The sequence below is a fragment of the Necator americanus genome, chromosome V, assembly GCF_031761385.1.
Source record: "Necator americanus strain Aroian chromosome V, whole genome shotgun sequence".
Lineage (NCBI taxonomy): Eukaryota > Metazoa > Nematoda > Chromadorea > Rhabditida > Ancylostomatidae > Necator > Necator americanus.
Window position 1 is genome coordinate 4818190 of NC_087375.1, and position 12521 is coordinate 4830710.

The 12521-nt window shown below is 39.4% G+C and overlaps 2 protein-coding genes across 2 annotated transcripts; both read left to right on the forward strand.

Annotated features, from left to right (window-relative positions):
• On the forward strand, positions 1-318 carry RB195_012928 (uncharacterized protein; the record flags this gene model as incomplete). The annotated part of the gene is made up of 1 exon (XM_064202529.1): positions 1-318. One exon carries the CDS (start codon positions 1-3, stop codon positions 316-318), a length of 318 nt encoding a protein of 105 aa, XP_064058410.1.
• A 1540-nt stretch (positions 319-1858) lies between these two features.
• RB195_012929 (uncharacterized protein) lies at positions 1859-11997 on the forward strand (the record flags this gene model as incomplete). The annotated part of the gene is made up of 24 exons (XM_064202530.1): positions 1859-2029; positions 2085-2219; positions 2272-2361; positions 2428-2597; positions 2717-2948; positions 3839-3952; positions 4061-4257; positions 4397-4524; positions 4632-4784; positions 4883-5043; positions 5110-5238; positions 5800-5927; positions 6779-6880; positions 7461-7652; positions 7716-7914; positions 8631-8783; positions 9556-9675; positions 9756-9859; positions 9927-10137; positions 10255-10383; positions 10477-10638; positions 10740-10874; positions 10930-11058; positions 11812-11997. 24 exons carry the CDS (start codon positions 1859-1861, stop codon positions 11995-11997), a joined length of 3630 nt encoding a protein of 1209 aa, XP_064058411.1.
• Positions 11998-12521: the final 524 nt, after the last annotated feature.

Sequence of the window (12521 nt, forward strand, 5' to 3'; positions counted from 1 at the left end):
ATGTCCCTTCTTCGCGACCCAGCGGAATATGTATCGAAAGCAAAACATAGATGGGCCGGTCACATCATGAGAAGAATCGACGATAGATGGGCAAAAAGAACGCTAGAGTGGATCCCAAGGGACGCTAAACGCCCCCGAGGGAGACCGCCAACGAGGTGGGGTGACGTGTTCGCTGCACGGATGAAACAGCTGAGAGCTCAGCTGGATACGGCTCAAGCGCCTCGTCAACGTCACTCACGAAACTTGAGAACATCTTGGATGACAATGGGGAGGGAACGAATAGAATGGAAAAGACGCTGGGACACGCACGTTCACTGAAGACGGGCCATCTAAGCATCTAAGTATATGAGTAAGTAGTAAATTTGTAAATAGTAGCTGAATGATGATGCTAAACGCCATTATCTTTACAAGGAGATTATTATGTTAAGAGCCCTTTTCCAAAGTTTAGAACCGTTACTCGTAAATGTTTTTGAAACACCTGTTTAGTTCTTTCTTTTTTCACTCATTCTCATAACTTTTTTCAGTTTGAATAGCATAGAAAACCACATGGAATAGCACTTTGAATAACATAATTGCATTTGAACTTCTACTACTTTATATTCCTACTTTATACATTTATATACACTATATATTTTATATTCATTTATATTTATATTTCATTTATATATACTTTATACATTATACATTTGAATTGCAGCTATCTTCACTTCTTTGGGCATCTCCAGCTACACTTACTAGCCTGAAAAATTTTGTGTAAGTATAAAATATGGCACAAGCACTATTACACAAAATACTAGAAAATCCAGTGACTTAGAGCAAATGCTGAAATAGTATCAAAGAAGGAACAAAAATTTTTGTGGATCATCAGTTTAAATTTATGTCTAGACATTAAAATTAAAAACGCCACACAAGTAAAAACTTTTGAGTAAAATCCTTGTTATATTCAGTAAAAAAGTGCTGCTATTTCATGGGTTCGTTGGAGCATTCCATGGAATGTTCTGGAATCTCAAGACTACTGAATTATTCAAACATATTTCATAGTTCCATAGTCATTCGGGTTTTGAACAGTAACTCAGCTGTTTTGTGGGTGGACCGTTCAAATATATCAACAGAGATTTATCCAGCTCTACAATAATGCTAACAGGCATAACTGGGCTGGGATACACATAGCGAGTGGCATGGTGCGAATGAAACGGCAGAAAAAATGGAAAAAAAAACAATTGGTAACAACCATTCTCAAAAGACTGAGGAGCCAAAGCAGAAAAAAACGACAGCATAACTTATAAAATCTTATTTCACATTTTCAGAGTGTAAGCGTGGGAAAAGATCAAATAATAGGCATCAGGCTTCCCTTCCAGCACATCCAACGGTTCGCATGATCACGTATATGCGAAACAAAGGATGACAGAAGATAAAGCGATAGATGTCGAAAGAAACTTCATGAAGAGAAGGAAGAAAAGAAGATGGAATGACAATCCCGCATGTGTTCACACAAGCATCGAAGAACAAAACAAATTGAAAAAAGCAACAACCACACTCTCCGTCCGGAATAAAAAGAAAACAAACATTAAGACGAAGAAAATGTAAAAAACAAAACTAACCCAACATATTCCGGGATATAGAGAATACGCGAACAAAAAGAATACAGGACACTTTATTTTGTAGTAAGTTCTTGTTGTGTGTGTGTGATTGCAGAAGCCACAACATATCCCCTACCTAGTCCTCGTGAGTTACGGAAAACTTACGATAGCTGTTATTCAAATTATATCTTCCTCTTGCGATTTTTTCCCGGAATTTGGAGGCGTTGCCTTTTTTGGATCTGTTCTCACTAATACTTCAGTTAAGAGATCGTTACAGGATGGATCAGTTGGAGCGTTTGTCCTTAGTTTCTAAGGTTTGCACCGAGTTGGATAACCATTTCGGAATAAAGGAGAAAGACGTGGCAGAATTTATAATAGATTTGGCGACTGTTAACAATACATTTGACAAGTTTAAAAAGGCACTCGACGAACAAGGACTTGGGGAACAGGTACTGACGTTTATTTTTGATTTCTTGCTTTTGTATTCACCAACCGGAGTTTCAGTTCGATGACTCTCTTGTGGCGAATCTACTTCGTCTTATCCAGCATATGCTTCCCAAGGCCAGAAAAAAAGGTCAAGAAAACACTTCAAATTCTCATAAGATCACGCTGATTTCTGATGCCAAAGACGAGATCAAGGTACTTGACTTAATTCTTTTCTTTTTTGACATGCTGATCGAGTACCTTCTAGGCAAGGTTGCCTGCTCTTGCCATGCCGAACAGTAACTCTGGTGACATGATGAGCCAACTCGAAAACTTAGTGCCAAAATGGAAAGAGGAGGTGGGTTTCAGTAATTTGGTCGATCTGTATTTATTTATTTATATATTTATTCATGTACCTTTGCAGAGAGAAGAACTAGAGGAGGAAGTGAAACCAGAACGAAGCGTTTCTAAACACGGGTCTGATAGGAGGAGGAGTGATAGTAAAACAGATAGTGACAAACGAAAAGATCACCGTAGAAGTTCTCACCGAAGCAGAGATGAACGAAGAGAGGGAAAGAAACGATCAAGATCGAGGTAATTTTACAGTCTGAACCATATGTTTTAATTTCACGGTTCTTGTCCTTGGAATTGAGACGTACCTTAGTGCTGGTAATCCTCTTTACTACAATTACTTTACGGTTCTTTCGATTTAGATCATCTTCTCGTGATCGACACGGTAAAAGAAGACATGTTAGTGATCGAGATAGAAGAGGACGGCGTGATGACTCTAGAGAAAGAAGAGACTATGATGATCGGCGATCAAGCAAAGACTGGAAAAGAAAAGATCGGGATCGAGATCATAGGGATCTCCCGGACACTGCTGAAGTGGGCCAAATCTACAGTGGCAGAGTGGTTAGCATTCAATCCTTTGGAGCATTTATTCAGGTAAGTGTTTCTTTTCCCTATTGGATAAACTGTAGTGTTGAGTATGGTGAAAACATCCAACAACAACTGTAAAATGTATTCTTCATATCGATCGATCTAAAGCTTAAGCGTAGAAACTAATTTTTATTCTGCTATATCTTGTCTCCTTAGAGACGAACACGATTTGTTTGATAGAAACTAGGTTACCTCTTGCAAAATTTAGGAAAGTTAATCCAGCGGTGAAATTTCTAATTGCAGCATATGGTGGTGATTATTAATTAATAAATTCTGATATTTTAAATGTAGCATGAGTATTTGTAGAGACACACGCTTCACTCAGTAAGAGTAATTGTTCCTGATTAAGCTTGAATTAGGTTTAAGTCAGATCTTATTAAAACGGCATGAAAATCAGCAGGTCCAAAGGTTGTAATTCGAAACTGGCACAAAGGTGACCACTGTATCATTTGTTTTTGATCTGTAGCTTCTTTCAACTCGAAACAGTCGGCTTTTCGAATGCATGGTTTCTTCGTAACGGTTTTCTGCTCGTTGTCATTTACAATTTAAGCCCTTAGCGAGCCATGTAATAGCAAATAATACACACTAATTTTGTGATCGAACTATCGTTGAATACTGTGGTTCTACGAGGGATTCGTTAGTGTCGCGTGTGAACTGGGAGTTGAGCACGTCTGACTGCTAGATTTGAAGCTAAATACAATTCGAAACAGTTGGCCCCGCTTGCAGAGTCAATGCAGCCGTCACTCCTGAATAACTGCCGACACACCTATCTTAGAACACCTACAAAATATAAATGACTGAGATCATTGAAGGAATTCCCAAACCAACTAGTAACATCCTCACTGAGAAAAGTCCATGCGGCGGTCAAAGTTATGTTTATTAGCTTATTTTTTCAGCTGGAAGGTATACGACAGCAAGTTCAAGGTCTATGTCACATATCTCAGCTCAAAAACGAAAGAGTGAACGCAGTTGCAGATGTCCTTAGCAGAGGAGAAAAAGTGAAAGTGAAGGTACGTCAAACCTCAATACTTCTCTGGAATTTTCCCTTCTTCTCATCATTTGATTGAACCTGTTTGTGATATGTTCAATTTCAAGCATTCTCCTATCCTCGTTTACAGGTTTTGAAGATCGACAATGGTAAATTCTCACTTTCCTTGAAGGAAGTGAATCAAATTACTGGAGAAGATCTCAATCCACAGGAAGCTAGTTTATCATCGGATGCAGTTGGTGTGAACGAGTTACGGAACCCCGAAGCGCCTTGGGCAAATCCTGAAATGTCGTCTGACCGTAAAGATTTGGTCTCGTCTGGCACAAGGTGTTGCTGTTTTTCATATCGTTGATAATTAATGGATTCTTTATACCACTTTGTCATACAGATTTCCCTTCCTATTTCCCTTTTTTCTTGTCTGATTCCTTTACTGTCTCACACATTTTTCTATGCATTTTCTTTTTAGTAAAAGTCGGGTTCGCATGTCTACTCCAGAAAGATGGGAGTGGCAGCAAATGATAGGTGCGGGAGTTGTAACCAACATGGATCGACCAGATTTTGACGAGGAATCTGGGGTGCTACGGGGCGAGGATGGTTGGTTTTGTTCTTTTTTTTTGTTGTAATGAAGCATTAATTCGTCAGGCGATTGCTCTGTAGAAAATTGTGAGGAAGTTTTCTCACTGATTCTCCTCTGGTTGTAGAGCAAAGCGATGGCGAGGATTATGAAGTTGAAATCGTAGAAGAAGAACCTGAATTTTTGCGTGGTTATGGAAAAGGGAATCAAGAAATTGAGCCAGTCAAAGTAGTTAAAAACCCCGATGGAAGTATGGCGCAGGCAGCTCTAATGCAGGCATGTATCATCTCTTTTCTTTTTTGAAATAAGTACTCAACTCATGTTTTTTAGAATTAATTTTTTCCTGCCTTATTTTATAGAATAATTTGTTTCAGGGAGCTTTGTCAAAAGAACGGAGAGAATCGAAAATACAATCTCAGCGCGAAAAAGACGCTGAAAGGAATACCGGTTTGAGATCAAATAGCACTCGAATCCTTGATCCAGTGCAAGAAAGGAATATGGACAATGATGAAGATAGAGGAACTATGAGACGAGATAAAGTATTTTCTTTGCACAATGATTCTTCTTTGACTTTTTAAAGCTTTTTTTGCAACTGTATCTTCAAGGATATGCCGGAGTGGATGAAACACGTTACTGCTGGAGGGAAGGCAACATACGGTAGACGCACTAACTTAAGCATTAAAGAGCAACGCGAGTCGCTGCCTATCTTCAATTTGAAAAAGTCTTTGTTGCAGGTGAGTGTTTGTACTATTCTGTAAAGTAGTAATCTGTCCGTCCATCTAATTCGAATTCTCTACAAATTTAGTGAGTACATGAGCTTGTACCTTAGGACCGTGTAATTAATTCAGCGCGCTCGATGAGCAGGGACCTAGCTTCATAGATCGGTATCAGTGGTATTTCAAGGTAGTAGGATGGAAATGGACGAATGAGCAGTCTAATGAACAGTTTTGCGCTGAAGAATACAATATTTTCTCATGACACAATGCTCTGAATCCCCTCTTACGCCATGAAGCTCCTTTCGACCTTCTTCAAACGCTTCTTTTGTGCTTTAGTTGGATGATTTTTGATGTTCTGCAAATGCGCCTTGCTTTCCCATATTAGTACTTATGTTGGCTGTCGCGCTAACTTATTTTACATGTTGTATGTACTTCATTTCGTAAAATTTTGGTGAGAACGTATTTGGTTCTGATATTGCCAGCTCTTTTCTGTTCCAGATGGGAGTGTATTCTCGCTCTGCCATCACAATAATTGTTGTTAAAACTGTCATTTATATCAAGTCACGTTTGTTTTTGCAGGCCATGACGGATAATCAGATCCTGGTTGTCATTGGTGAGACGGGTTCAGGAAAAACTACTCAAATAACGCAATACGCTGTGGAGGCAGGTTTTGCTCGAAAAGGACGAATTGGCTGTACACAACCTAGGTAACTATTACCACTTTCTAAGAATGTTATATCCAAATAATATATTTGATACAGTAGTGTAGTTTTCATAGAGGAGAACATTGAAGCGGTTTGCCTTGTGTTTTTCACGAGCCACCGACATCAAAGTCCCGTTTCTATGTATATATTACCATACCATCATATAAAAGGGTAATTTTTTTGACCGACACGAATTACCACGTATACTAAAAGAGGATTTGACCTTAAATCCCCAATCGGGTGACTGAAAAATCGCCATTGTTATTTAAACCTGGATATTTGAGCATTGAGCAGAGTAAATTATTCTGGGTACCGGTTGTAATTGTCATCTTGTTTAGCTTCTTCGCGGCGAAGCAGGAGAAGCTCATAGATGGAGAGATTGATTAGACTAATCTGTGGAATGTAGAACATACATTTCATTCCTATTCATCGGCAAAAGCTAGACAAGCCTGTATTCAGAGGAGCTCATCATTAGAAAAAATGGCTATCCTCTTTTTACAGAAATAATGGCGCATTTTCATGAGCCGAGCAGGTTGTTCATAGAATAAGATGAAGTTGTAGCGCTAACACTGAAGTTCCCTGCTATGAAATTATTTCGTGGGTGTTCCAAGGTTCGAACATGTAGTAAAAGTGAGTCAAAGTTCTCTACAAGATGTTAACCGCTTTCTCCGACTCACTAAGGAAGGAAAACACTTTTAAAACAGAAAGAGGGAGTTGAAGAGCTACAACATGTCTGCTCTCTCAGTCGATCCTCTTTCCTGGATATGTTGGAACTTCCCCAAGTGTTTATGCGTCTTGTGTTCTTCGCATTCTTCATGCAGTTTATAGGCAACATATCAATGAAATTCATTTAGGCGAGTGGCTGCAATGTCTGTAGCAAAACGTGTCGCTGAAGAGTTTGGTGCCAAACTTGGTCAAGAGGTCGGATACACCATTCGTTTCGAGGACTGCACTAGGTGAAGTGTTACATTTTTTTTGGTTTTTGTTCACCTTACTTTTTTCTTTATTTCTTAATCGTAGCATTCTCTACGTTACGTTGCATGGGTTTTGTTAACGTTTTTTTTAATCCATTTTCTGCTTCCATCAAATTTATCTTAAACACAAACATGGAAATTGAGCGTTCAAAGCATGTTGCAAGCAGCAAGCAAACCATTCGAGCCATACATGTGAAGCAAGTTCGAATAAATCTGAGAACGCCTGTGACGGACTTTCTTCATGCAAAGAATTTAAATTCAAATAAATTCAAAATAGTTAAGAATTAGATTTCGTAACTATAATGTAAAACCAAGGACGACAAGTGGAAACATTAAAAGTGTCGTTCATCACATTTTTTTTAGTATGGAACATTTATTTTATTACTTTTCCTGTATGTTAACTGAAAAAGGAAATACTAAACTTGCTTGCATGTTTCTTATTCTGTCTATATATTTTCTATCAATGCTCGCTTTGGATCCTTTCATTATATCACGTTCATGTTACTACTTTTTACTACTACTTACTATTTTTTTTCTATCATTCACTTCTGTATGTTTTCAGCCAGGACACCATCATAAAGTATATGACAGACGGTATGCTTTTGCGCGAATGTTTGGTGGATCCAGACCTACTGTCGTACTCCCTCATTATGCTCGATGAGGCGCACGAGAGAACAATACATACAGATGTATTGTTCGGATTGTTGAAAGCTGCCGCAAAGAAGCGGCCCGACTTGAAGCTTATAATTACTAGGTACAATTTGTGTTTCTTTATCTAGAAATTTGTGCTACTATATCCTCCAGGTGATTGTTGCAGTGCTACTCTCGATGCCGTGAAATTCTCCGAATACTTTTTCGAAGCTCCCATTTTCACTATTCCTGGCCGGACTTTCCCCGTAGAGATTTTGTACACCAGAGAGCCGGAAACCGACTACCTCGATGCAGCACACATTACAGTGATGCAGATTCATCTAACAGAACCTCCTGGTGACATTCTAGTCTTCCTCACTGGTCAGGTAAGGTTCTTTTGGCTTACATGTTAAATTCCCTCTTGTTCGAAAAATACTATTTTAATGAATAGCTCATTTAAAAAAGGCCTTATCCTTAAAAATTGGCAGACAAAATTAGAGAAGAAAATTTCATTTTTGACCAAACCGCTCGAAACCATCTCAGGAAGTGTATGAAAATCGAACAATGTTTCTCCTCGAAATATCTGTTTATACAGTTCTTGAATCGAAGCTGCAGGAAACCATTTCGAGAAGTTCACCTTTTTGATTATGTTTAACAAAATATCACTTAGTATTGTGTCTGTGTAACGACCTCTTTTTTGGTCCGAAGAGATCGTTACACAGACACAAGAGACACAAGCTGCAATTTCAAGTTTTGTCTTGTGTGAACTTTCTCTGAGGTATGTTTAGATTTAGAAGATTTGCTATCCGCTTCCGATTCCTGTTCATATTATGTGCACGAATTAGATATGATTGAAACGCTTTTCGTTATATTATAGTCGACCCAAGCTCAAGAAAGTAAAGTTTGTGATAATGTTTCACTTCTTATTTGATTTAGACTTTTTAAGACCGGTGTCAACAGTACCGTGGAAACATTCTCTCTTTTAACCGTCATAGCCTACTCTTTCATCCCTCTTCATTGCGCTTCTATTTCTTCGCGTCGCTATTCCTGGTTGCTAGTTGTAGCTCTTCACTTTTTATATGTTAGAGAGGTGCTTTTTTAGGAGGAAATCGACACGTCATGTGAAGTTTTATATGAACGGATGAAGGCTCTAGGACCAGATGTGCCTGAATTGATCATCTTACCAGTGTACGGAGCGTTGCCTTCAGAAATGCAAACACGAATTTTTGACCCTGCTCCACCAGGCAAACGAAAGGTAAAAATTTCTGTTTTATTTTTCTTGTGTGTCACACTTATCCGACTTCTTTGAAAGCCATTAATCCAAGGGACATCATTATCCTCAGTCGGAGTGAAGGAAGTATATCATGAAATTGACGATGTTGGGATTTCTCCACGAACAGATAGGAGTAGATAATGATGCACAACTATGAGTATGACCACTTCCAATTCATCCTGGTAATCCAGAAAAATGCATGTGAATCAACCTTGTGTAATCCAATCTCCCCAACAATGCAGCTGATTACGCGATAAAGCCCGAGCAACTCGTCCAAAGTCCGCAATTCAACCGATATAACTCAAATAAGCGGTAGAGTTGCCCCATCCGCACAGTCAAGGAAGGGTTGTGGATTGTCATCGTCCTATTACTCGTAACAACTTGCATTATTGGGTAGACAGGATCAGACAAGGCTATTTCACGCGCTTTTTTCTATATTACTGGATAGAATTGTGGATGTAAACGGTCGTGATCTACTCCCCTACGCTTATATTATTCATGGTGAGATGCCAGCGCCAGTCTCTTAAATAGTGTCAACTAAACATCATGATCTTTCTCAATTTTCTGTCCGTATAGATTGCACCTACTAGAACATTTGTTACTTTCGAAACAGATATTTGCTTCCAAGTTGTTTGTGCCCGCAAAGAAAAGGTTTAAGATAATATATAAGGATAAGATATAAAATATGCACATAAAGAGGCTGAGAGAACTCTATGTTATTCTGCCTATCGTGAGCTCATATTATTCGTTTAAGGTCGTCATAGCCACGAACATTGCTGAGACGTCACTGACAATCGACGGCATCTACTATGTAGTTGATCCTGGTTTCGTGAAACAAAAGATATATAATCCTAAAAGTGGCATGGATTCTTTGGTACATACTCATTTCAATCATTTCGGTTTTTTTTTTGCAGTCGTTGTTTTCGCGTATTGCTCCTTTTATTTGTCGTCCAGGTTGTCACTCCCATCAGTCAAGCAGCGGCAAAACAACGAGCAGGGCGTGCAGGAAGAACAGGTCCTGGCAAGTGCTATCGCCTCTACACTGAAAGGGCATATCGGTTGGTGGAGATGATTTTATTGCACAACACTGCAATGAATTATACTGTCTTGTAATGGATAATATAGAGATGAGATGTTGCCTACTCCTGTCCCTGAGATTCAACGAACGAATCTGGCCTCAACTTTGCTGCAGCTCAAGGCAATGGGAATCAATAATCTAATCGATTTCGACTTCATGGACGCTCCTCCTTTGGATTCAATGATTAGTGCCTTGCACCAATTGCACACACTGTCTGCTTTGGATGGCGATGGATTATTAACGAAACTTGGTCGAAGAGTGAGTTATTCGTGTATCACTGTTTATTTATATGAATTTGATGGTTTATGTAAGTGTCGTGTGAATAGCTCTGTTCATCTTCAGTATACATACCCTCCAATTATATATCTATTGTAGATGGCCGAATTCCCCCTGGAGCCCTCACTGGCAAAACTGCTCATCATGTCAGTCGAGTTAGGTTGCTCTGACGAGGTGCTTACCATCGTCTCTATGCTTTCAGTGCAGAACGTTTTCTATCGGCCAAAGGTGAAGCTCTTTCTGGAACGTAGTATTGTATTACAATAACATTGTGTTCAATTGCGTTCATGATGGAATTCCATATGTCATGTCTTTTTTCAGGAAAAGCAAGAACAAGCAGACCAAAAGAAGGCGAAATTTCACCAACCTGAAGGAGACCACATGACGCTACTAGCAGTATATAACTCATGGAAGCATCATCATTTCAGCCAGCCTTGGTGTTTTGAGAACTACGTTCAAATCCGTACCTTGAAGAGAGCACAAGTAAATACTTAATAAGCCTTTACTTCCCAGAGCCCTTGCTATGCTACAGTCTCAGAAGAACCAGGGATTGTGCAAGAGTACCAAATTATGACCCTTTTCAGGATATTCGTAAGCAACTACTTGGTATAATGGACCGGCACAAATTAGACCTTGTCAGTTGTGGTCGAGATGTCCAACGAATTCAAAAAGCAATATGTTCTGGTTTCTTCAAGAACGCTGCAAAACGAGATCAACAAGTGAGATTTACATGTAATGATGTGAAACAATATATTGTATATATATATCTTGCAGGATGGCTATCGCACACTTGTGGATGGGCAGAACGTCTTCATTCATCCTTCTTCAGCTTTATTCCAGAATCAGCCCGAATGGGTTGTTTATCACGAGCTGATTATGACCACCAAGGAATATATGAGAGAAGTTCGTATTATATGGCTATGTTTTCCTTGCCGGCGTTCTTACTACATTACTGAATATTATTCTAACAGAACTTCGCAGAAAGAAAACTGGAAAACTATTTATCTGTTGAAAAAAGGTTCCCTTATTCACCATGGTGACCCATTATTGGTCACATTGTCTTTGGTGGTCCAAACAGCATGACCCATATTGAGTCTTATTGTCGTGGATCGCCTAAAGACCGTCGGATCAAAACGACATGAAGCAACTGTTGGAATCGAGGTGGGACCACCGTGAACTGCAGCGATGGGTCGCAACTGCACTATTGTTTCATCTCGTTTTGACACTACTATAAGTCATATTATACAGGCCCGCCTATCAAGAAAAAAATCCCTCGAAGCTGAAGGAGGTGCTAGCAAAAGTCACAGGGCTTTGCAAGCCCACTTCCAACATCCTTCCAGGTCTGTGAATACCACCCTCGCGGTGCATCACTGCAGGATTCGGAGATGTTGAAGCTACTACGAAAACAGCTTCTACCGACCCGCTTTAATTCCATAACAAGAAAATGTAACTCATAGTATTGGCTGCACATGATATCTTTGATACCCTACAGTGCAGCACCCTATTATAGCCATTTTCTTTCGTTAGTTCCAATGACAAAATCTTCTAATATGTTCTGCAAGACCTTCTTGACACAATCGTTTTGAGACTAAAGTATAGTTCATCAAACGGTGACTCGTGATGGGTCATAGATTATCCTGAGGATCTCTGTTGTAGGTAACTGCGATCGATCCACGATGGCTCGTCGAGTTTGCTCCATCGTTCTTCAAGATGAGTGATTCAACCAAGCTGTCTGCGTTCAAGAAAAATCAGAAAATCGACCCGCTCTTCGACAAGTATGCGGATGCAAACGCTTGGCGTATCACGCGTGTCAAGAAGAAGATATACAATCCGAACAGATAAGGCTTCATTGTTACTGCTTACATTATTTGCGTGCTATCTTTTCTCATATTCTGTGGATGTGTTTTGTACTTGTCTGTGCTGCCTCTGGTTTTTCTTACGAATGTTTGATCATCTTCTTGCATTCTCATATTACCTTATTTCTCGGGACTGGGAGTCTGGAATATCCTTTTCTAAGATCAGAAATATTGGAGTACTCACTGGTTTCGCCATCATTTTGTTATATTGTTCAACTCGTTGAGACTTTGTGCTTTTGACTGTGTTATCTCTGTAGTTTCACAGAAGCAAGTATGTGATCTCCTTGTTTGATTTTTGTATTTTGTTTTCTCTATTGTTATTAATTATGTATATACATGTGTGCGTTCGCTCAACAATGCCCGAGTCATCTTGTACTTGTTCTGTTATTAATAAAAATGATTCTATCCTTCTGTTTTTCCTATGTATGCTTCAACTGGCACAGTCGGATGAAAACGACATGTAGCTCGGTGCATAAGCAGTGGAAACGGCGTAGAGGAGTTAGCAGCCAA